This window comes from Ammospiza caudacuta, chromosome 8 (genome assembly GCF_027887145.1).
Source record: "Ammospiza caudacuta isolate bAmmCau1 chromosome 8, bAmmCau1.pri, whole genome shotgun sequence".
Classification (NCBI taxonomy): Eukaryota; Metazoa; Chordata; class Aves; order Passeriformes; family Passerellidae; genus Ammospiza; species Ammospiza caudacuta.
The window spans coordinates 20,098,257-20,122,193 of NC_080600.1; the positions used below are offsets into that span (position 1 = coordinate 20,098,257).

A 23,937-nucleotide genomic window follows, 5' to 3' on the forward strand; every position below is an offset into this window, starting at 1 on the left:
TTGAGTTGAGTGACTGTAATGTTGTGTATTGTATGTTGTATAGTGAAATTAGTAGAAACCCACATTATTTTAAAAAATAGGAACTGTTCACAGTTTAAAACACCTTTGTATTGGGCTGGTGAGATTAAAATTCTGGGAGAAACCAAGGCCACTTTTATTATTAACCCTTGAATGAGAATGAGTGGGGTAAAGATGGGGAGAAAACCTGTGTGTAGACAGGTGGGAGAAAGCCATGCCCTTTTTTCACTGATGAACAAAATACCAATAGTTTTATAACTTGGAAAGGAAATGCAGATTTAGTGCCTTTAGCTGCTAATTCTTTTGCCTACTGAGTGCCAGGTGGGTGCTATAATATTGATATCACTTTATAAAAGGAGAATCCTCCAGTTGGAAGTAAATGGCATTGTCAGTTAGAGAATGGGAGGAAATGGGGATATAGCTATCCAAGAGTTTTGAATACATGCATTTCCTTAGAGGTGCTGCCTTTCATTGTCCAAGTAGGGCCATTGCAGCAGTCCTGCTTGAGTCAATGTTGTAGAGCTAAGTACTGATTGTAAATGCCTTTTGCATCCTTTTCAAAGGCGGGTTGCTCTAAAGCCAGACACTCATACTAGTGATTCTTCCTGTTTTCTTTCATGTCTAATACTGAATATGTAACTGAATTCCATTCAAGGCACAGAGAGCTGAAATATAAGAAATTCTGGGATCCAAATTCAGTGTTATGAATATCTATAATGTCAAGTATTCGAAGGATTTAATTAAATCCTTATGCATAGTTGAATACCTCCTGAATTTCATTTCAGTTGCAATCAAGCATCTGCAAATGGAGTTGGTGTAATCGCAGGTTTTGTGACATTTTATAAAGGATTTTTTTAGCAGTCTAAATCAGCTACAAGGTTTGAGAATACTTCTTCATTGCAGCTCTCCAAGTTCAGTAGAACAAGATGAGTTTTATTTCACGAGAAGTCAAGCTGATAGGATGTTTTAGGAGAGGAAATTGTTTAGGAAAAGAAGTTTTTCAAGGAGTAAAAGATCCTAAAGTTGTCCTTCAGCAATAATCAAACAAAAAGTTAAGATTTCATGTTTGAGGTTTTTGTGCTTTTCTGCAACTGCAAGGAATCAGACTCACATTTCCATTTCCTTGGGGAGCTGTGAGCTCCGAAGTGCTTGTATCTTTTAAACAAGCCACGCATCTCCAAAAAAGGCAAAAATGTCACAGGAATGACATTTTAACATAAGCGGTGTTTTTCTGCATTAAAGTTTCTCGTGGAATGATACAAGTTCTCTTACCTGCACCCTCTTATGGTAGAAATAGACAGTTTTGCATAACCTCTTCTGCATGCTAAGTTATCATATTGGTCTTGAATGCAGATAAAAATATGACTACATAAGAAATAGAATTCAAGAAATTGGATTGTGCTCTTTGGTCAATAATGAAATTGAAAAGCTTTGCTTGCAGGTATGTCCAAATGATGTGGAACTGATGCGGTTCAAATGTGGTTAGTTTCCCTGAGGAGCCCTGAGCAATGATGATGCCTCAGAGAGATGATGTGAAAGAGTGGCTGTACCATGGAAATATATTGAAAAGGCAATGAAATGAAAGGATCTGCAGATTGAATTGTTACTTTTTCTACTTTATGCATCAAGGTTTTTACACTGATTAATTCACTCCCCAGCTATGATTCATTTAATAGCATACCCAGCCACTGCTTTCGTGTTTTGGAACACTGACTGCAGAGCTACTATTTTGGTCTCCAGAGCTGGCTTTCTGTTTTGTGAAGGGTGCACCATTTATACCAAGTTTCACCTCTAGAAAGACACCAACAGTGTTACTTTTCACTTCAGTAAACTGATATGCTTAAAGAAGATGACATGCACTCTATAATCAAAGATGTTTTACTGGACCAAGTATTTCTGATGTTAATGACTAGGGAAATTGTGATCTATTTTACAGCACATCCTAGTTGAGGATAGAAGATGTGCAGTCCATGGCTACAGTTTCCCTTCAGAATGTTTGACTTATGTTTGACCATGTCTCTAAATTCAGTGTTTTGAAGCCAGGCTTTTATTAAAATGAGAGATCCTGCCTTCCCTTTCATCCTCTGCCATGTGTTTTGTCCTGTCCTTGCAGCTGTTGCCAAGGGAGCACACAGTATGCTGGAGCAAGGAACTATGCTGATTGAAAGTGAACCACATTTTATGGTTTTCTTTTTACTTCTTAGTTCCATCCAAATGAGTTTCCTGACAAACTCACCATGTAGCTGCACAAATGCTGGCACTGAGACAAGGGAAGGAGCAGTCTGGCACTGCTTGGGGAATGGGGAAGGAGCTTGCTCCTTTGGGTAGCTGTGTGCTCCATTGAAGCCCATGCCTTGTTTTCTGCCATTAAAGAATGGAAGTGAAGTGATTGCACTTGTTGTGACTGTTATCACTTATGTCTGGGGTCCTTCAGTGGGTTGGAAGTGTCTCACCTTTTCTAGTGTCACTGCTCTGCTTTCCCTGGCAGGTCCATTATACCAGGGCTCTCTGGCTGATGCACAGTGAAGCAAGGCAGTTGAAAACTTCCTTCCTGAAAGTGAAGATCTGTTGTTGCTGTGTGAGGGGAGGAGGCATCTTGTGTGCACAGGCATTTTACCTCATTTCTGCAGCAACAGTCAGCCACTCACAGTGATGTTGAGGAGCTTTGAATGAAAGAAAGAAAGCAAGCTGGCCTCCAGGAGAGAGAAGCTCTGCTATTAATGGTGTTGCAGATACTAGTTTTCATTTATTTCAGTAGTACAATCATTGGTTGCTAATACACAGATTTCTTATATTAGACATTTTTCTTGCCTGCTGATTATTGCTTTTTGACATAGTCAGAAAACTTTTATTCTAAAAGTATCCAGCTCTTAAAGGAAACAATTTAATGCTTGTGTTCTAGGCATACAAATTATTTTCCACAGCCCAAGATGCACATTTGAGTTGGGCCTCTCAGTTCATCTGCTAGTAAGGATTGCTGCTGCTGTTCCTCTTTTGTTCAGAAGTAGTTTATCCCAACTCTGAGTTTCTTAGTGGGATTTTAGTTTTGTGGTGACATAGCAGTAGCTTTTAGGAGTGACAAATACAGATCCAAGCAAGATCCAACAGAGCTGGAGCCTCTCTATTTTTTAAAACAGACTGGTTTCTTAGCCAATCCCGGCACTCAAATTGAAACCCTCCAATGTCCTGAACTTCTCTTTATGGAGAAGTGCAGTCTGACTGACTTGTGGCCAGATGTGTGATGCTATGGAGCTGGTCTGGAGTGAAGAACTGCTGCTTTCTGTAGAAATGGGGTGTTCCAGTGTTCCTGCTGGTCTGTGATAGTACATACTTGCAAATGCTTACCTGTTGCAGGTGCAATGCCAGGCAGAGTTGTTTACTCCTTGCTTGCTGCTGATTTCCAGGGAGAAGCAAAAGAAACTGGAAGGTTTGTGCTGGTCATTAAAGTCAATGCCTGTTTCTGTTCTCAGTGGATATCAAAATAAGAAGTTTCTGAGTTAACATTTGGGGAAGGTTTATAGACCTAAATTATAGGTTTTTGAGGTTTTTTTGTTAATGTGCAAAAGTTAATGTTTTAGGCAAATCGTTATCCCTACATGACTAAATGTAGAGAAAGTTGAATTCCAAGTTAAGAGCAGGTAGAAAAGATGGAAACCCTACATAAAGGGAAGTATTTATTGTCTTTGTTCAGTCAAGACATTTCTGTGGTACAAATATGTGGCTGACTCTGTTTCAACCAACAATTTATTGTTGTTTGCAAATCCTCTAAGACTTTCAGAATCCTTTCTTAATCTCTAATTAGTTTGATTTATGTATTTATTCTTATGATATGAGCTTATCCAGGGATAAAATAATTTCATTCTTTTTTGGAGGGTGAGAAAGACTCCTGATTGTGTTTTGATAAGTGCAACAATAGGGCCTCAATTTAACCATAAGTGTGAGACAAAGCAGCCTAGATATGCTTGTATTCAGGTAGCATTTTTAATGTAATATTTCTTCTAATTTTAATAATTCTTTTGAGTAAGAAACCCTTAAATCCATATATGCAACAACACTTCTACAAAGTATGTGATTTATCACTGGTCTGTGTGAAATATATTGTACTCTTCAATACAGATATTGCTAGATGATGTTTCTAATATTGTAATTTTTCAAACATACGAAGGGCTAGACACAACAAAAATTGAAAAGATGAGTGATGAAATGTAAATATTCTGAACTTGCTTGGCAACAAATCTTAGAATGTTTTCCCTCAGGATGCTTCTCTCCTATTTTTTCCCTTTATACTCTCTCCAACATTAAGATATCATCAGCTTTTCCAGTCTTGAGATTAATGTGAGCTTTGGATGTTTTTAAGGAGCTGGGGAATGAAGACAGACATTTAGAAGATTAAGTTCTGAATTTTGTCGTTAGAATTGCAGAATTTGTGTAATAGGAACAATAAACAATGAAATGAGAACACAACAACAGAGAATGTGAGAAAGATCTTGATGATTAAGTCCAGGTACTTGAGAGACAATCACTGCCAATGCTGAATCAGTTTATGAGATTTTATATCTTAATTAATTGGATCAAAGAAAGGGTCATTTAGATGGCATCGGTTCAGAGTTGCAAACCAAGTTCTGGCATGTGGATTTCAAAGTGCTGCTGAAAATGAGTCCTTCCTGCTTGTTCTTACCTTTTGAAGAGATAAATTTAGACACGTTTATGAAGAACTATTTAGTGATTTCTTTCTAATTTTAGTTTTAATTCTTTTACGTTTTAGAGACTGTGTGGGTGATGATATTAAAAAATTTAAATACATGGAATCTTTTGATGGATGGTAATTTAAGGTCAAATGAAGTGCACTAATGGATTATTCTTTCTTTGGCCATTTGTTTGATCTTTATTTATATGATTAGTAAATGTTAGAACTATTAATAGAATTAGACTCTGAGATGTTTGAGAAATTAATTGAATAGGCAAAGGATTAACAAAAGCACTTGGTGTAGGATGTATACAATTTTTCACACTGCACTGTTTCCATCAGCTGCATGCTCCCAGGAGTCATATTTGCATATTTCATTGCAAGCACATGAGCACAGGCCTTTCAGTGGAAATTTTGCATGATAATACCTAAGCTGTGCCTAATGGTTTTGATGAAGTGCATGTACTGAAGACCAAATACAGTAAATAAAACTGAGTTATCCACTCATTGCTATTTCCTAATTTTTAACATTAAAACTGTAAATTTTTCAGGTAAACTTAATTACAAGAACTGGGATCTGGAAACACAACAATGACCAGTGTGTTGTGGCTTGTGGTTTTGTTTGTGTGTTTGAACTGTTTTGACTTTTCTTTCCCTGCCTAGAGATTTTGCAAACTCTCAAATGCTACCCTATTTATTTTTATTTTTTTTTTCATACTGGAGCTAATGTAAGCTTTGGAAATTTCTGGAGGTTTTTTTTCCCCAAATGCTTTTTGAAATTTTAGTGTTTCTGATAATTCAAGTTTTCTAAATGTGAAGCTATTGTAATTAGTCTCTGGTAGAATATGGGTATATGTTGGGATTCCCAGATGTTATGCAACAATTTTGTTTTACACCTCCAGAATAATCTGGCCAAAAGCAGAAGCACTCTGGCCGTGGGCAGAACATCTCTGTCCCATTCTTGCTTTTTGCCTTGTGTTCCTCTGGCCCTGAATAGGGCTTGGCTAAACACATGATTCAGAAGAGTTTACTTTACTAAATGCATTGTTCTGATTAATACTATTGTGGTGGAAGAACATCAGGTTAAGAGTCTCTGTGGGCCAGACTGCAAATCTGTTTGGAACTAGAAACCCTAAAGTCTGAGCCTAAAAGTCTAAGCCTTAAAAATTGCTTTATTGCTGCAATAAAGTTTCTTAGTATGACAGAGGATAAAGTTCTCTGAAGCACAGTATTTCAAATATGTCCTGTGGAGTCCAGCACTGTGCACAAATTAATTGGGATTCATTGTACCATGTTTATGTGCTATTCCAATGATCCAGGAAGTTTCATAGTAGTTTAGAAATGTCTGAATCCTGACTTGTCTGTTGACCTTGGTGCTATCTTTTTCCATATATTTTTTTGCAGTTCAGCTGTAGACTGTAAATCAGTTAGACTCTGATCGTTTGCCAGTTTCTCTGCAGATACACATATATCTCAGAGGAGTAATTTACAAATTTGATTTAGAAAAATTTAACCTGGACAAAGCTCTGAGCAGCCTAAACTCATAGCTGATCTGGATTAGAGCAGGAGCTGGGACTAGAGGCTTCCTGAAGCCACCCCTATTTTTTTTTTTCCCTTCTTCCCTGGCTTTATTTTTGATCTATTTTCCCCCTGAATGGGACTGTAGGAATCCAGGTTTAGGAAACTTTCTTTCCTTTGGGTTATTTCACAGTAAGAATATTGCAGAATACCAGAAACTGGAGTGGTCATGATGTGGAGTGGACTTGAGAACTGATTTCTACTGTTTTTGACAATGGAAGTATTTGCTTTACTGAGTAGTGCAGTTGTCTTTTGCTTTGATCCTTCACTGTAGCTTTTGACTTGAATAATCTTAGCGTAGAATCACAGAGTTATATGCTGCCCTTTTCTACACTATCCTGTTTGCACTTTGAGTCTGTGTAACTTTTTTAGATAAAAGCAATGCATGTATTTTATGCTCATGAAATAATCCTTAGGATCCATAAGTAGATAGTGACAACTCCTCATTCACCTCCCATCCTCATCACTTCTAGGTGTAAACATTTTGGTCAGAGGCTGTACATACAGGTTGCAGGTGCTTCCTTTATGTCTCCAAAGGCCGGCATGTCAGAATTGACCGTCACTACTTGACAGTGAAAAAGAATCAAAATTTCCCCTTTGAAACTGCATGGGCAAAGATCTGGCAGCACAGACATAAATAGATTATCTTACTTGGATCAATTCTTAATAGGGATAGGCAGTTTTGTAAGCGCTTCTGTTGGGAAGTTTGTGGTCGCACGCTGGCACAGGTTCCCCAGAGAGATGACAAAAATAATGCCTACAGATACACCTAGAGATATTCAAATCCTGACTGGACATGGTCTTGCTCAAACTGCTGTAGGTGACCTTGCTTGAGCTGGATGATATTGATGAGTCCCATCCAACCACACCTTGATCATTCTATGATTCTGTGAAAATTTCCTTCCAACAAGAGAACCATAGTTCCTGTGTTGCATTGTGTTTATACTGTCAATAATCCTGTCATGAATGATCTCAATGCTTTTTTCACTGTATAAATCATCCCTAAGGCATTTAATAATGACATAATATCCTGTTATTGATGAACATTCAGAATTCCTGCTGATTCCAAGGGGAGTGGTGGCAGAATATTGCCCTGGAGAGATTAATCAGTATCATACTCAAGTCTCCTAACCCTTAATTTCCTAAATGACTGATGCTCTGCACTTGTAAACTGTATTACCTGGTGATGTTTTTAAAGGGCCATTTTGGTTTTATAAACCATCCCTGAGCAGTGAGGGACTACCTTGAAACTAATTGCATGGTGCAACTGGGAACTCTTGTTGTATATATAATGAAATATAAAGTGTTTGGATTCCATAAATTAGTCAAAAATTATAACTTAAAAAACAAACATCTATTAAAATTTATTCCACTTATATGGAGAAAGGGCAACACTTTTACCTAGAAATTTTTGTAATATTTTGTACCTATTGTAAATTTTTGTACCTATTAATTTTTGTAATATGCTGTCGAGTCAGTTCACAACTGAAATTTGACATCAATAATTGTGGGTATTATTTTAACTTTCTATAGTGTAGTAATTACGTGGTTGAGCTTCTCCTACTGGTTATAGGCAATAACTACCAGGTAGAAACGTGTCATAAAAAAACAAGACGTAAAAACATGTTGAAAATCTATAAAAACAATGTGAAGTGGTCCATAGGATGAGGAGGAAGAAAAAATCAATGTAATATCAAATTCTAAAGGAAGGACTCGCCCCTTCCTCATCTTCATCAAGGTTGTCTCACCAGGATTTGTCACACTGAGGACTCACTATAATGTTCCTGTAGGCAGAAGTCACTGACCTTGGGACCCAAAGGGGCAGTGAAAATCTGAGCATAACACCAGAGAGAGATGGGAAGGTAGTAGAAATCTTGTGTATCTCATTTTTGACTCAGTAAAATTTCAACTATAATGTTGATAATTCTCTTTAGATGGACAAATAATTGTTAGATTAGACAGTTAAGGCTTTAATGCAACAAATGTAAATTATAGCTTTGTACTTAAGTAGCATTCCCTCCCTGCTTTTCCTGGAAGATGTTGAGTACAATGTGAATCAGCAGCAGGTACATACACACTCTCTCCTTCCCCATCCAGTTCCACAGTGGTGTCAGTATGCTCACATGCTGCATTTTGGGGCAGAATGGAGGTGTCCATGAGATACACAGCACAGAACTGAGGGGACTGTAATAGCTCATACCATATTTTTCCCTTCTTATTTTTTCTTTGGTGATCTGTGTATGAACAAAATCATCAGAGACAAAAGATTCTGCTTATGACTATGCATCTGCTATCTCAAAGGGCTCAAGAGAGAACATTTGGCTCTTTGTGATTGTAGTGTTTTTCTCTGGTAATTTCTCAAACATGCTAGCTGGCCTCCTACATCAACTCCTGAATGGCGACTGACAGCACTTTTTCTTCATGAAAAGAAATTTTTAATGGGCTGCTCCATAAATAGCTGGAACTTGCAGTCCTATGTGAAAAATACAGGATATGAGTCATTAACAACAGCAGGAGACCTTAGATCCTGGGTAGTTTTACGTATCTTCTGTGGCCATATCAAGGACTGCATTTCATCTGAGCAGCACATGTTCATTCCAGATAGCTTTAGGAGGCAACCTGGCTCTCACTGGCTGCTTTTGTAGTATCTGCTCTCTAGTAAAACACACTCCAGGCTTGAAGAAACTCTAGTTTATTTTAGAGCTACTCAGTTTCTGGTACCTTAAAGGAAAATTGAGTAATTACTGGATTGTCTTTGGGACAAGAGAGGATGAGGCTAGCTCAGGAAGCCAGACCTCAGTTCTTTACAGAGCGTCTGCTGACCCCTGTTCTGCCACTTTTTTTTCCCTGAGAATTCAATGGATCTTTAGAGATTTTTACTTGATTAACACTTTGACTGGTCAAAGAGAAATTGTTATTCTGATGATTCTGTAAATCTTTATTTCTAGTATGTTTAAGCATTCAGTTAAAAAAACAGTGTTAACTATTCTTATATTCCATTTGCAGTGGTTACATATGGATTTGAAATTCTTGAATACAGCTTTGAATTGCTTTACACTTCCATCTTTCACAAATAAAAAAGCCAAAGTAGAAACATTACAACTTATTTTAAGGTAGGGCTCAGTGGGAGAGGGAAAAAGCAATACCTTCCAGGTTTTTTCCCTTCCAGGACTGTGCTTTAATAAAACACCATCTTCTGGATAATTTAGCAGTAGTCTGCTAAGCAAACTCCAATTCAGGAGAATGTCTCACTTGAGACCAAGGTTGAATAAATAGTTTTGATTCTTCACATCTGGTAGATGAATTCCCAAGTCTTTTAAGGCAAAAATTTAAATGTTTGGATTGGTCAGAATATATGCAATGCTATTTAGTGTCACAGACCAGCAGAAACTGAGTTGTTTTTTTTTTTTTTAATTACTGTGAAAACTCCTTCTGTAGCTAAATTTTCTTAATGCTGATGCTTTTATCAGAAATTACATATGGTATTCCAGCTAAAAGTGGGAACTTTATGGTGTATTAGGTCAATGTGGGGATTTTGACTAGAATTATGGATATTTGTAACATGCTTATAGTAGGTAGTCTGTACTGTAACTGGAAGGATATACCCATCTATAGAGTGACCAGAGGTGAGTTTTAAATTCAGGTCTAGAGTGGCACCTGGCAAACCCTATTTCCAAATGCTTTTCATTGCCAAAGCAGCTACATCTTTAACTCCCAGTGCAAGGCTATGCGGAGTGATTACTGTTCCATTAGAGCTGCAGAATAACTCGCTGTCAAGGAGGCTGCTGCAGTCACTCAGGTGGAAATCTGGAATGTTTGGACCATAAGAGTGGAAACAAAAACCTTACAGCTTTATCTGACTTATGTAAAACAGGGCTGATGGGCCCTTGACTAACCTTGAACTGTCAGACCCTGAAAAAATGATGGGCAACTATGAGCTTTTTATTTTTAGATGTCAGCTTGAAGCTGATTTATAAAAGCTTTTAAGTCAGAGCAAACTGCTTAGGGCTTCAGGGTCTGGAGTGGGTGTTTTGGACTTTCCAGAATGTACACAGGCAGGGAAGAGAGGCTTTCAGTAGGGAGAATAGGAGATCAAATGAAGGGATTTGAAATTCCCTGTAAATCCACATTCTCAAGCTGCTATTTCTGCTTTCTGAGATTTCTAGTTCTGAAACATGAAGTGTGTAATCCCAAAATTTGGCAAGCAACTGAGAAGATGAGTAGCTGTTTTCTAGTCTCTGCCTTGATTTTCCAGTTTCATTGGAACAGTTACAGATTTCTGTAAGGTTACAGATGTCTATCTTTGCTCACCAGTCTTTAATGAGCTTTTTTTTTTTGTAGAACATCACCTATTTATATTTAATGACTAAGTTACCTGCAACATAGCAGACATGACAAAATCTTTTTCATTTCCTGACTTTTTACAGTCTACCTCTTACAGGTGTGTGGAAGTTAAGATGTGAGCCTTGTTTGGATAAGGCCAGTCAACATTCCTGCTTGCTTGGTGGCTAAATGGAAATGGAATTTGTGTTCTAAACACCTTTCATTTGTGATACACTTTAGCAGAAGGTGAAGGTGTGTATATTGCTTCTGCTTCCATCGCTCTGCATGCTCCCTGTTTCGTGGCAGGAAGTGAAGCAGACTGGGAATTAGTGGCTCATGATGTTCACTAAGTGGCAGTCCCAAATTTCATATATGCTTGCCTCCCATCTGCTAAGTGGATGAGTCATTTATGACTCAACTTTCTCCACTCATCTTAAGAATAATTCCTAATGACTCACACAGAATGTTTGCAGGAGCTCCTGCTGTTGGAGAGCACTTTACCTCTTCTCATCTCTCCTGTAGGGTGGACTGCAGTTTAACTTCCACAGCAAAATCCTCTCACCTGAAACTCAGAATTGGTGCAGTTGCTGCTTTAGTGAGCCATTTCTGATCTGAGTATGCCTTTTAGCTTTGTCTGCAGTACTGTCAGTGAAGTGGATAGGATGAATTATTGTGGGCAAAGCCCAGGTGCGGAGCCCCTGGAGGTGCTGGTGGTGCACACAACGCTCCTGCAGAACAGGGTGGTGCAGGGGCAGGACCTGCCCTCGTGGTGGCTGTGCCCATCAATGCCCATGGATGAGCAGACTGGTCTAGAGCCTAAGCAGGGTGGGTGCAGGCTTGCCTTCAGCTGAAGGACATGCAGTAGAGAAAAACAGGGTCACAGGTTTGTTATTCCTTCTCTTGTGCACAATAGAGAGAGCTGACCCAGACTTTGTACTAGATCTGTTTTAATTCTAGGCTGATCTTTGTCTGTTGCCTCTGTGTTTGAAGTGCAAGTGGAATATGAATCCTTGTCATCAATGACTACTCTAATCATGTAGCAGCAACAATCTGCATGTGTCCAGAGACCTTCAGTAACTCGTAAGAGTTGCTAGTGATATCCGCAGGTGATAGAAGCTAAAGGAGTGGCAGAGAATTTTTCTTGGACTTTCCTTCTTATGTATTTTTGCACATCCTTGATATATCCCCGCTAAAAATGTAAGTAAATGCACACTTCCCATCAAGAAAAATGCAAATATTACATCCATGAGATGCAAATAGCAGCTCATGTCTTAGAGTTTTCCCAGCCATATGGCCGGTCCTGTAGATGTGCCCCTTATGTAAGAGAGACCCTGTTCCACACTTCAGTACTGTGTGGCAGTTCTGGAAAGGGAGTCTGAGAATCATTAATTGAAAGATATGTCTAGTGTCCTCCAGATTTGAATTTTTAATTTCCAAATCATTCTGTTAATAAGCAAAGTTTGGACACTTAGAAACAAATCTTTATACTATAACTCCTTTTACTTATCTATTTAATTAGAACTAAATAGCTGTTGCTCTTCAACTCATTCTTTTGTCCCTAAAGCAATTTCTTACATGTCCTCACTAATTAGTAAAATCACATCTCAATGGCATCCATTCCTGATGGCTCTGTGATTGTTTCAGGGTTCATGAGAAAGAACCACTTTCTTCGCAATCTATATCTGAAACAAAATACCTCATAAAAAAGTAATTCTACATTTGACTTTATTCTCTGTTAGCAGATATTTTCCAATTGGAGTTTAAAGATAATGTGGATATTGCCCCCAAACTTAAATGAATACTTGGCTTCAGTTTTCAGGAAAAATGTAGACAAAAAAAGCATGGTTAGCACAAACAACTATGTGAAATGAGGATTTCTACATCTGAAAGGAAAAACAAAGCATTTTAATAGGATCACCCAAAAGGAGTAAAATTATTTCCAGATACCTGATAGCAGTGGAAGGTGAATGGTTTTTATGTAATTTGATGAGTTGATGTTTAATATAACTGAACTTGAAGGGAGTGAAGCAAAATGCAGATGCCATTGTTATCAAAATAATAACACAAAACCCGCATTTTTGAAGGACAGAATAATTAAGCAATGTCACTTGGGGACAAACAGCTATGGAAAAAAGAGACACAAATTGGCTCAGGCAAAGCCTGTAAGGGTGTAGTAAGATTATTAGATACTACTCCCAAACATTAGCCTACAGGCTGGTCTTGGACTTTGCTTTTAATAGGAGCGATAGCACAAAAGTAGGAATGTACTGATTTCAGTTTATTCGTGCTACAAAGTCAGGAGATACAAAATAGTGAGGGTGATCATAAACATATTGCGTAAATGTGATTTCATGACCTTGTGAAACTAATGGCAATAGGAAATTTAATATTGGGAAAGATAAGGGTTTGCCTTTATGGGCCAGCATTTCTACTAGAAACTGGAGGCCCATCAGGTGGGAGTGGTGAAGATCAAGACTGACCATTCACTACAAGGCATGAGAAGATGAAAAATCCTGAGGAAAGCAAATATGTTGCCAGTAGCCTATGGGCTGAGGTCACTGCAGCAGAGGTGGGGATCCAAAAATGGGTTCTGTGCTGTTGAATGAGGAACTCATTGATCTTTAATCTCCAGCAGACCGAAGCCTTGCCTGCCAGAGGCAAAAAAGTATGCAAACAATGACTTTTCAGTTTTGCATGCTAAGCTTTGTAAATGCATTATAGGCTTCCATGGCTGTCACTCAGTACCTTTGTACGCTCAGTGAGTGCACAGGTGGTTTTTAGCATCCCTCGTTGCAGATTTTATAGCTTGAATACTAAAAAATTCTCTAAAATATGTTTTTCAAATAAATACTTCAATTTTTCTACCACTAAGCAGATCTGCATTTCATTACTGACTTCAATGGAGTTGGGAAGGGACCCAAGAATACCCATATTGGTGTCTAGCATTTTGCAGATGCCTTTGGAAAATCTGGTCTGCAGAACTGATCAAGAATAGCTACTTCCCTTGTGGAAGTGATCAGAGAAAAAGATCTCTGAACTATGTCATGGTGATTTTACTTAAATTAGAAGAGAAGGTAAGAGAAAACAGTTAATATCACACACTGCATATTATTCTATATTCTTAACTTATATTTTCAATAGCACAAGCTGCCAAATAAAAATAAATATGCAAAATAAATGTTTGGAGAGTGTCCAGCAACAGACTATGCCAATGGATACTCCTGGATTCATTTGTGAAATCTAAACAACATTAATAGATGTTTAGACTCAGTGTTGGTTTCGTTTGAAAACATTTATTATATGGATGTTTTTTGTTTTGCTGAAATAAGTGATGTAATAAAAAAATAGGGCCAAAACTCATCATTTTTACATTTCAACAGATTGATCATTTTGTCTTTGGTGGAACACATACAGATTCACAGCTCACATCATAACTAGTATAATTAGTGAAATGTCAAATAAAAAGTAGTTACTGAAATATTAACATATTGGACACCTTTGCAGTCTGTTAGTCCCTCTTGCTTTAGAACAAATCTCTCTTATCACTGGTTTAATAACTATGTTACAATTATACTGACCCTCAGCTTTTTTGGTGGATTAAGGACATTTCCACATGGTTCCTCATGGTTTGTTGAAGTCTGACTTCACAAATCAATTGATATTTAGTCTTTAGATATTTCCTAGCTCAATTTTTAGAATCAAAAAATCAGTGGTTTTGAGACATTTTAAAAAGGTGGTGTTTTGTTTTGTGTTGCTTAAAGGGAAAGGCAGCTGAAGTTGTTCGCCTTCCATATGAACTCAATGCCAGGAGATATTTCTCCAATGGATAGTCATTGTGAAATGAAGAGATGATGTCAAGCTGAGTTAGGATTTGATAAATGCTATCCAGGATCTATAACCTGAAATAATTTTTATCTTAAATAACACTTAATATTGCATTCATGATTACTTTTTCTGTGTCAGCTTCTGTGTTTCAAATGTTATAACAGAAAATCTCCAATAAATTGTCACTTTCCTCAAAGAAATCTATTTATCAGATGAGATACTTCTGTTAGAGAACTCAAATTCTTCAGGTAGGGACATCTGACCTTGCCATGGGTGTTTTGGGTAAAGCTAAAACAAGTAACATTGCAGGAGTACCATAAATAATTAAGAGCATTGCAGTCCCAAGGTGCTGGGGAGAGAAGGCCTCTAATATATAAGAGTTCCATGTAGTCTTTGAGGTATTGATGAAAACTGTTGTTACTGATCTTATTTTTACTTGAAGAGTTATGTAGGTGCATCTGCAGTCGTCTGCACTTGGTTTTTCTGTGCTCACCCCTGCAGGGAGGGTAGTGCTGGGATCCTTCAGGGTGTAAACCACTCAGTATTTTTAGCTGCATTAGGCCCCAAGAAACCTGTCCACATGTAATGAAGTGTCTAAACTAGTTTCTGTGTGACAGTTTTATGTAATGTGTCTTACAGCATTCTAAAATAATTTTTGTGCCTGTGAACTGTAAACATAACACCTCTCTTCATTTTGTCTCATTCAGTCTTTTGCACTTGCATATTTCATTTTTTTTTCAGTCATCTTTGTAGCATCACCTGTTCTCCATTTCCTTTGACAATTACCAATTAACTGGATGTTGTTAGTAAGGAGTTCCCTTTGGATGTAGAGGAACACTTCTCCAAGGTATTAGCACTGCCTCTGTCCTCTTTCCAGACCTGTAAGCATATACTCAGCATGTACAGAACACAGCTGGAACAGAATATTTGAATAATAACTTGTAGTTCAATTAGTATTCCTTGCTTTAAAAGCTGTATTTGAATGTATTGCTCCATTACACCAAAAAGAAAGGTGTTTTTCCTCCCCAAAGGTTTTTTCCTTCCTTAGCAAGCCCATGGCAGCAGCAGCAGCATGAGCTTGCCCACAGTCCTCAGGAAAGGTACTTCACTCTTCTGCAGGAGCCATCCCCTGTGGGAGAGAAAGCACTTCTCTATAGCCTTCTTAACTTTTGTGCTAGCCAAAATGAAGGGCATTTCTGATGATTTTCCCTCCTAAAACTATGTGAAGAATTTTCTTTATCAGGAAGGTTACTAAGATTTGTTTTATATAGACCACTGCAAGCCAAATTAAATTTATTGCAGGGATAGGAACTGAGTGTTCTAAATTAAAAATACTTCTCAAAATTTTCATTTTACAAAATTAAAAAAAAATTGTGTTACATTTTTCCAACTAATTATATAAGTGTTAGTAAGAATTACATGCCCTGCATTTGAAAAGCTACTAAACGAATTCACTATTTTATATTGGATTTTGCAAAAGGGAAAAGTGAGCCACTTTTCTGTTTCTTTCTTTTTTTCCCACTTTGTATTGTAATTTGTTAATTTTCTATCACAGACAGGTTGTTTCCACATCACTTTGCTGAAAGCTCTATTTTTGGTGTACCTGATTAGATGGCTCTGGACAAGATGAGCTGCACTAAACTTGAGCAACATCAGCAGCTGATGTCACTGTGTTGCCTAACACCTTCAGAAGTTTCTGCACTTGTGCTGAATTGCCATAGCAATATCTGCCCACTGGTGGTGGACTTGCCTCAAAAGCTGCAATAAGAACTTGTCAGACTAACACAATGACAGATACATTAGCCACAGCAGCACCAAGAAACTGGAAATAATTTCTGTCACAAATGTAAATGAAGCTTCATTTTGTTTCAGATCACAGGTATGTGTCTCTTTTGGGAAGTCCAACACTCTGCTGCTTTCTTTAATAAATGTAACCACATAAGTACATGAGATGGGCTAGAATATTTCAGTATTGGACACAACATGAGGATCAATTACTTGCCTCATGAATGCTCCTCAGGGAGGATCAGTTTTAATACTGTGTTTCTGCAACACCTTTCCTTTAGCCTCTTTTTGTTACAAAACCATGCTTTTTTTCACTTCTTCCACTTGCTGCAAATATTCTTGATATCAACTCATTCTTCTCCTTTGGTGATTCAGATATTTGGAGATGATAAAGAAAAGAGAATGTTTGTGGATATGATTTAAAATGATATTTTTTTAAATTTTAAAATGTCTCTGACTTCTGAATATTTCTGAGTCCTTTACTTCTTCAGAGTCTTTCAGATACTTAATATGCTGAAGTTGTAAGGCTGAGATTTTTCAGACCAGGAAAGCTAATGCAACAACTTTAACCCAGCAATAATTATTAGCCCATCTGTTTTGCTTCACTGGCCTATTGAGGCAGACAGAAAAAAACCCCAAATCACTGTTTCTGCAAAAGATGCTGGAGCCTTTACTTTGAATGCATGTTTCCAGATTTGTTTGGTTTAACTCCACAGATTGCGAACTGTTTCCCCTCTAGTATTTGGTTTATTTGTTTAGCTTTCCTGGATTAAAATTCAATTTAGTCAAATACTTGGATGAAATGATGCTTTAACTTGGTCTCCCTGACAGGGATTTTTCTTCCCTGAAGCAGCAACTGATTGTTTTTCTCAGTATGCTCTGTAACTGTTAGCATTAAGTGCAAACTGACCCATGCTTCTGTCTTGAACCACAGTATTAAGTTCTCCATTTAGAAAGTATCACGTTGCCCATTTCCACTCTGCCTTAATTGTCCAAAATTAAATGTGATCAGAGTGGGACCCTTTTAACAGACACAGCTCGGAATGCTAACTGCTTGCTGATGATGTGTTTGCTTAGCAGTTTGCAGGCTATCATTCTGATTAATAAAAAAATTCACTGTATCTATGGAAACAAAGTGTGGAAAATAGCTTTTACATCTGAGGAATGTTCAAGGAAAATGATTAGGTGGCCTTAAAAATGATAGCAGCTGTCTTCAGAGCAAAACTCTGGGCATTGCTGGTGTAGAAAGGACTGTGACATATCGGATCCTAACATTTTTGCTGCATTCCAATCAAATATTGCTTTAGAAAATATTTATGCAAATTATTGCATCTGTTTTATTTCTTCTTGACACTTTTGTGCATTGCCATGTCTTAATTGAGATGTCCCAAGAGATGATTTAAATAATGTTAATTAGTAATTGATTTTTCTCTGGATTAACTCTAAAAGAAATGAAAATTTCAGCGTGAGGATAATTAACAGTATTTGCACCAAATTTGCCAATGCTTTTGCTCTTTTGGAGAGCCTTTGTGCGGAGTTGTCTTCTTTCCTGGCTTCTTGCTGTAGAGTTAAGGAACCATGAATGTATTCTCTTTTTCTTTCCCATTTTATTTTTCCAGCTAAAGGTGCTGGCCAACAAATGACAATTTTAGGAGTTCTCCTGGCATTAAAAATTCAAGTCTTTCTCTTGTTTCCTGACTCCAGAAGTTATTTGGTGTGCTCAAAGCATCAGTAGGTCTTGTGCCTTTGTCACAGCAAACACAGCAAACTTCTGCTCTCTTTTAATGGCAAATAACAATGGGTGACTGAGTTTATTCCCCTCTGGTCCTGCAGATGGTCATAATCTTCCTTGACTATCAGGCTTCCATTCACATTACAAATCTGTCTTGGAGAACATGAACTTGATCCCATTTGGGTGAAGGTAAAATAAGATTTGCCCCAGGAACACACACTGCTTTCCAGCTCTAAATGGTGGTTGATCCAAGGGACAGGGTCAGTGCTCCTCTGGGGTAAATCCCTCTGACACACATGGAAAAGAGACATCATGCCCTCAGCTCTATAGAGTTACTCCTATTGCAATCCATTGAGTAATCAACTGAGCTGGGAGTTGACTGGGGTAAAAATCCATGTTTCCCAGGAGAATAACTCCGAACAGGGCACTTTCCGTGGAAAAAAAGAAAGGAGCTGAGGCAGCAAGTGGATATTTATTCACTGTTTTATTGAGAACATGCTCTAACAAGTAACTGAGAATTATGAAAATGTCAGAATAGTCAAATTTGCTAGTAATATATTAGTATAACATTTTATAATTCATGTCCTTTATTTTAAACTGTTTCTACTGTGGACTTAGGCCAAAGGGCTTGCCTGCTGGTTTGATGAAACAAAATACTTAAATTGTAAGAAAAGACTCATCTAATTATCTTACCTTGGTCTGCATTAACAGGATGCAGATCTGAAATTCTGTGTCCATCACAGTTTCCAAAGGTTTTGAATGAAGGCAATGGAAGGAGCTTTTCAGAATGTGCACTTCATGGCCCAGCTATACCTGGCAGCCTTGGGTGACATGAAATATTACAAGGGGGAAAGGTTTATTTAGGCTGAGGTGGAAGGGAGCCCAAAGTGCAGTGGATAAGCCTTGGTAATGAGAGCAGAAGGGAACAGTTTTTCCATGGTTTTGGAGTTGGTTATTTTTTTTTTCCCCAGTAAAATACTGTTCTTCAGGGGCCAGTGAAAGCATTTGAGTATGATGCAAGCTGTAATGAGGTGCAAGAGCAGTGCAGTAGCAGAACCCCTCGTGTTCCTGGTGAAATCAGCCTTTGCTGGTGGCAGGAGAGGCTACAGGAGCTCTGCTGCAACTGTGTCCCTTTTAGACTCAAAAAACTTGGTTTTCATTTAAAACTCATACTTGCTCTGCTTCAGGGGAAAAGAAACCTCTTGAAGTAAAATACCTCTTGTGAGAGTCACCCTTGGGAGCTTTTGCTTGGATCCATCTTGTAAACAGAATCTGTATGTTTACATGGGGTTTTGTGGTTCTCAATTTGACCTGGCCTAGACCTGCTTGTAACAGCAGTGGATCAGTTAGTGGGGAACAAAAAAGATGAAAAACAGGAAGAAAATGTGATGTAACTTAGACAACTAAAACAGGCATACAAAAATAAACATTTAAGGTATGTCTCAAGATATATTTGAGGTGCATAATATATGAAGACATAATGCAATATAATTGCAACTTTAATTGCCAAAGTATAACTGCCTGAACCTTAGAATGTTTTGATATTTTTAGAGGCCCATGTAAGGCATAAAACTTTGGATATTTTAAAACTGTTATTGCAGTGATGGACTATGAATATTTATTTACTTGAAAAGAAACTGAGCTTAGTTAGGAATCCAAGTGTATTGCAATAGTTCTAGCTGGATGTACACCTTTTCACTTATGTCAAAAGAACTGTTTACACAGATTAAAATATTTCTTCAGTTAAGTACTATTTTAGAATTTGTGGGCAGCTGAGTTTGGAAAACATTATTGCAGAGGCAATACAAAGTGATAGAACATCATCAGCAAAAGTCTTTGTAAAGGACTACATAGTGTTTTAACTAGCCATAAGGAGCAAAGTGCTCCTTAGCAGATGGTGCAGCTGAGTTTTTGAGAAAGATTTGTGTTTTGTTCCTTTCAGATCCAGCTATGATGAGGGTTTGCAGGAGTGTTTCCAGATCCTCCATGTGAGCTATGCCGTGCGTGCAGCTTGGAAAGTCCAATGTCTGCAAGTGAGTCTGAGCGTTCCAGACAATGCTGGATTGGGTTTGCTGTGGGATTCTCTTGGAGGGACACAGATTGAATTACGATGAGTGAGACAGGAACTTGGAAAAACTTGGGACAATCTGAACATAGGGAGTCTTCAGATTTTTAGGTCTAGGGATTGAAAAACTCCAGAGAAACCAAAAAGCAAACAACCCCCTTTGCACCCCCCAAAAAATCCCCCCCCCCCCCCCCCCCCCAAGAAACTGAAAAACTGCATCAAAATCCGCTCCAGATGTTATGCATACCAGATAGCTGCAAAAATGCCTTCACTGGTTGTTTTGGCACCCTGATTTCCCTCTCCCTCTTTAAGAAACTTGCCAAGGAAGGGATAAAAATGTTAAATACTACACCAGCAAACCTATGATGGGACCCATGCTTTGTCTTCGTTTACTGAAAGGAAGTCTCAGGCATGGGGAAACTGAGGTAGGCAAGGCCATACAGGCAGTGCATGACCAAAATAAATCCTCCAGATTCTCAGGTTGGTGTTCTTAGGGTGACACTTAATTCCACTGTGCTCATTACTAAATACATTTCTCTGAGAAAATGGTATCACTGGTAATGTGTAAAAATTAAAAGATGAAGTATTTCAGAAGGCTCTTAAAAAAACTAATGGTAAGTTAATTGTATTTCTGTAACAAATTGTGTTCAGAGACCGGAGTATTAAGTTAGTTCTAGGAAAAGTTACATCCTCAGTATATAAATAAAACCAACTGCACATAAAATGGTACTTTTTTTTCTTTTAAACCTAGCAGATCTGACCAACTTACTAAGTGTAATCTAATATAACATTTTAATATCAATATAATACTTTCAGAAAAATTAATCACAGCAATTCCAAGTTCAGGTCTCTATATCAGGGAGTATAAAGGAAATTTTATAAAAAATAGTTGGAATATATTCTTAGGATATCACATCTATTCAGCAAATGATTTTGAAAACTCCTGTGTGTATGAGTTTGCATTTAATTAGACTAGTTTATAAATGCACAGTTAATGTGATACTGAATTTTGATCTGCCAAAGCTATACTTTAAGATACCTTTTCTAAAAAATAAAAAAGCAGTTTGCTCTTCTTAGCTCTTACTCAGTGTTGCTCCAAGTGTAAACTCACCTTGATTAGAGCCTTCAGTACATTTCCTGTATTCATGTAATTCAGAACAAACTGTCTGATGTGACATGTTATGTCATTAATAAATCTGTGAAGCTAATAAATCCAGTTTGTGGTTTGGAAAGGAGAACACTGCAATTCTTTCATAGAGCATGTTTTTGTCAATGGAAGATAGATACAGAACTATCAGAATGTTTAAAGGATAAGAATTCTTGAACTTGTAGTGTTATTTGCATGGCTGATGTCCATGGAGACAAGGGGTTACAAAATCAGTTTTCTTACAAAATCACTTGATTTGAGTATTATAAAAAGTTATTAAGAATAAAGAGGGGTACTCTTTCATGTTCTGTCGAGTAGATACAGGGGTTCTTTTAAATTTTTGTCACAGGCTTAACATTCACACAGATGTCCTTATGCCTAGTTTCTGTGTGCCAGAGTGAATTCTTAGTGAAGTATGTGTGGCTTGTGTGGATATGTGATAGAATAGATTATCTGAAATTAATAGATTTTTCTCATTGTATACAGTACATCACAATAAAAAATGTACTTAAAAATAAGAGACTTGGGCAGAACATGCCTTTGTGCACAATTTAACGAAAAACCAGAAAAATTCTATTTTTGCAGATTGCAAGTAGTTTTGGGATGATGGAGCGCAAGCAATTTCTAACAGGGGCTTGGGGTTTGTATTTACAGAAGCCAAGAGCTGGACTTGGTCATCCTTGTGGGCCCCTTCCAGCTCAGGAACTCCTAGGATTCCAAGGCTACATATTGCACCACTTTAAATAAATTGGTGACTGTGCAGACAACAATGCACAATTAAGCCTTGAAACACTAGTGCCCCATTACGTCCATGTCCTTTTAAATGCTACATTTTGGGTTATGTAATTCAGGGAGTGCTCTGCAGCTAGCTGACAGAGAATATGGAATATACAAATGACTTTACAGGATATGTTTTATTACTTGTGCTACCTTGCTTAAGTCAAGTTTTGCTCTCTGCAGCTGTTTATGATTTTAGAGTTTATTTCCTTTGTCAGATTGACTTTCTTGGACAGTATAAAAATGCTGCCAAATTACTTTTGCTGGTGAACAAAGTATCTGATGGTTTGTTAGGAAGAGTAGTTCATCTTAGCTTTGCTTTGCAGTTATATTTTTATGGCAGGGACAGGGTGTTAGTTCAAGTCACATTTCTGTGTACTATGTACAAAGAAAATAGCACACGGGTGATTTCTTGTCCCTCACTGTCATTTCTTACAGGATTGTATCATCACTGAGTGATCACTTAGCATCAGTTTGTTCCCTTTTAAATTGTCAAATGAGTATTAAATGTCTCCTTTCATTAAACCTGAACAGTGTTGTGTTAACTAGTCAGAAGGACATTACAACTCTAATGTGCTGGTACTGGTGAGTTCCTGTATATCCTTGGCTGGATCTGCTGTAAAGTCTTTTAGGATTTTGGTCTGCACATTCATTGAACTTCCATGCTGTCTTTAAAGGAAAAAGAAGCCTCTTGGAACTTCATCCACTGGAACTTACTTTTTTAAAAGCTACTTATTTTAAGGCAAAATGAACAGTGTGCCAACACGTTGATTATTAAATAGTCTTCTCTGCAATAAAGTGTGAGCAAATGGTATTCCCATCTGTAGTCTTCACTGAAGACTAAATAAGGGACAACTTACATCTAAACATTTTATGGTGCATTTGCTTTTGAAAAGGCTGAGTTTATGAGACTTTGGTATTGCACCATTAGTATTTGGAAAACATGGAGACTGTAGTGAATCATGTAAATGAGACTGCAGATAAGAAAGAATGGCAACTCTGAGTAAAATAAATTTGAATATCAGTGTCCCATTGCTATGCTAGAATGTATTTCATTTAATAGCTCTAAATCCCAAAGGTTTTCTGTAGGATATAGAGACATTGAATATATCCCATGCATTACTGTAATTTTGTTCCAAGGATTCCTCTCCTGTATTCCTTCCCATTTTTAAATTCTATGTGACAAAAAGATGATCTATTTATTTCTATATGGAAAAACAAAAAAGCAGAAGTATAGGGCCTAATTTTAATGGCTCTCAGAAGCATAAGACATCCTCAGTGATACCTAAAATCAGTGAGATTTTATTGGTAATTTCCACAGTCAATGGCTTAGCTAAGGAGCCAGATTGCTGTAACTTGTACTAAAATAAAATGTTTGTTTTTTATATAGGAATTTTAAGAAGCAGAATGTATATGCTGCATTTTCCATATAATAAAATTTTAGAAAATATTTTTTGTTCTATGCTAACTTAAACTCCCAAGGTAGCTTCATGTTCACTCTGCTTTACCTTGAACTGGGACCACATCTATGCTTTTCATTATTTGCTTTTCTAAGCTTCAGTTTGTATTTCATGCGTGTTTCCAACAAGAAACATTTTCATCAGCTGATGAAAAATCTATGTTCTAAAACTTATTCGCCTCTTTACACTTTTTGTTCAGTAAAAGGATTCTTGGCGTGGGACCAAATAAGTGGTTTTTATGTAATTAAATCCTAAATGCACTTATCTAAGAAGGACAAAAATCAAATGAGTAGGAGGATAAAATGCAAAGATCTAATTTCTTTGAGGTCTCAGTTTGTAAGTTCAGCATTATTCTTGATGTTCTTGCTTTGAGAAAATGCCCAGTTTGATTAGGAACTCGTTATAACAAGTTCTTTGTTGGAAAGTTCTTTTTAGACTTAAATTCCATGGGGTCTTTTTTCTTATTTTGAAAACAGGATTTTTTTTTTTCCTTTTCGAAGACAGTTTTTTGGGTAAAAAACTATCTGTGTTAGTGTGATC

The 23,937-nt window shown here is 37.4% G+C and overlaps 1 protein-coding gene across 1 annotated transcript in view; it reads left to right on the forward strand.

The window, feature by feature from the left end:
- PDE1A (phosphodiesterase 1A) overlaps window positions 1-23,937 on the forward strand; it is a 197,767-nt gene that overhangs the window by 18,094 nt on the left and 155,736 nt on the right. Inside the window, exon 3 of the mRNA XM_058809758.1 lies at window positions 19,891-19,981. Coding sequence (XP_058665741.1) covers window positions 19,944-19,981 — 38 coding nt within the window. The 5' untranslated portion in view covers window positions 19,891-19,943. The remainder of the gene's footprint in view (window positions 1-19,890; window positions 19,982-23,937) is intronic.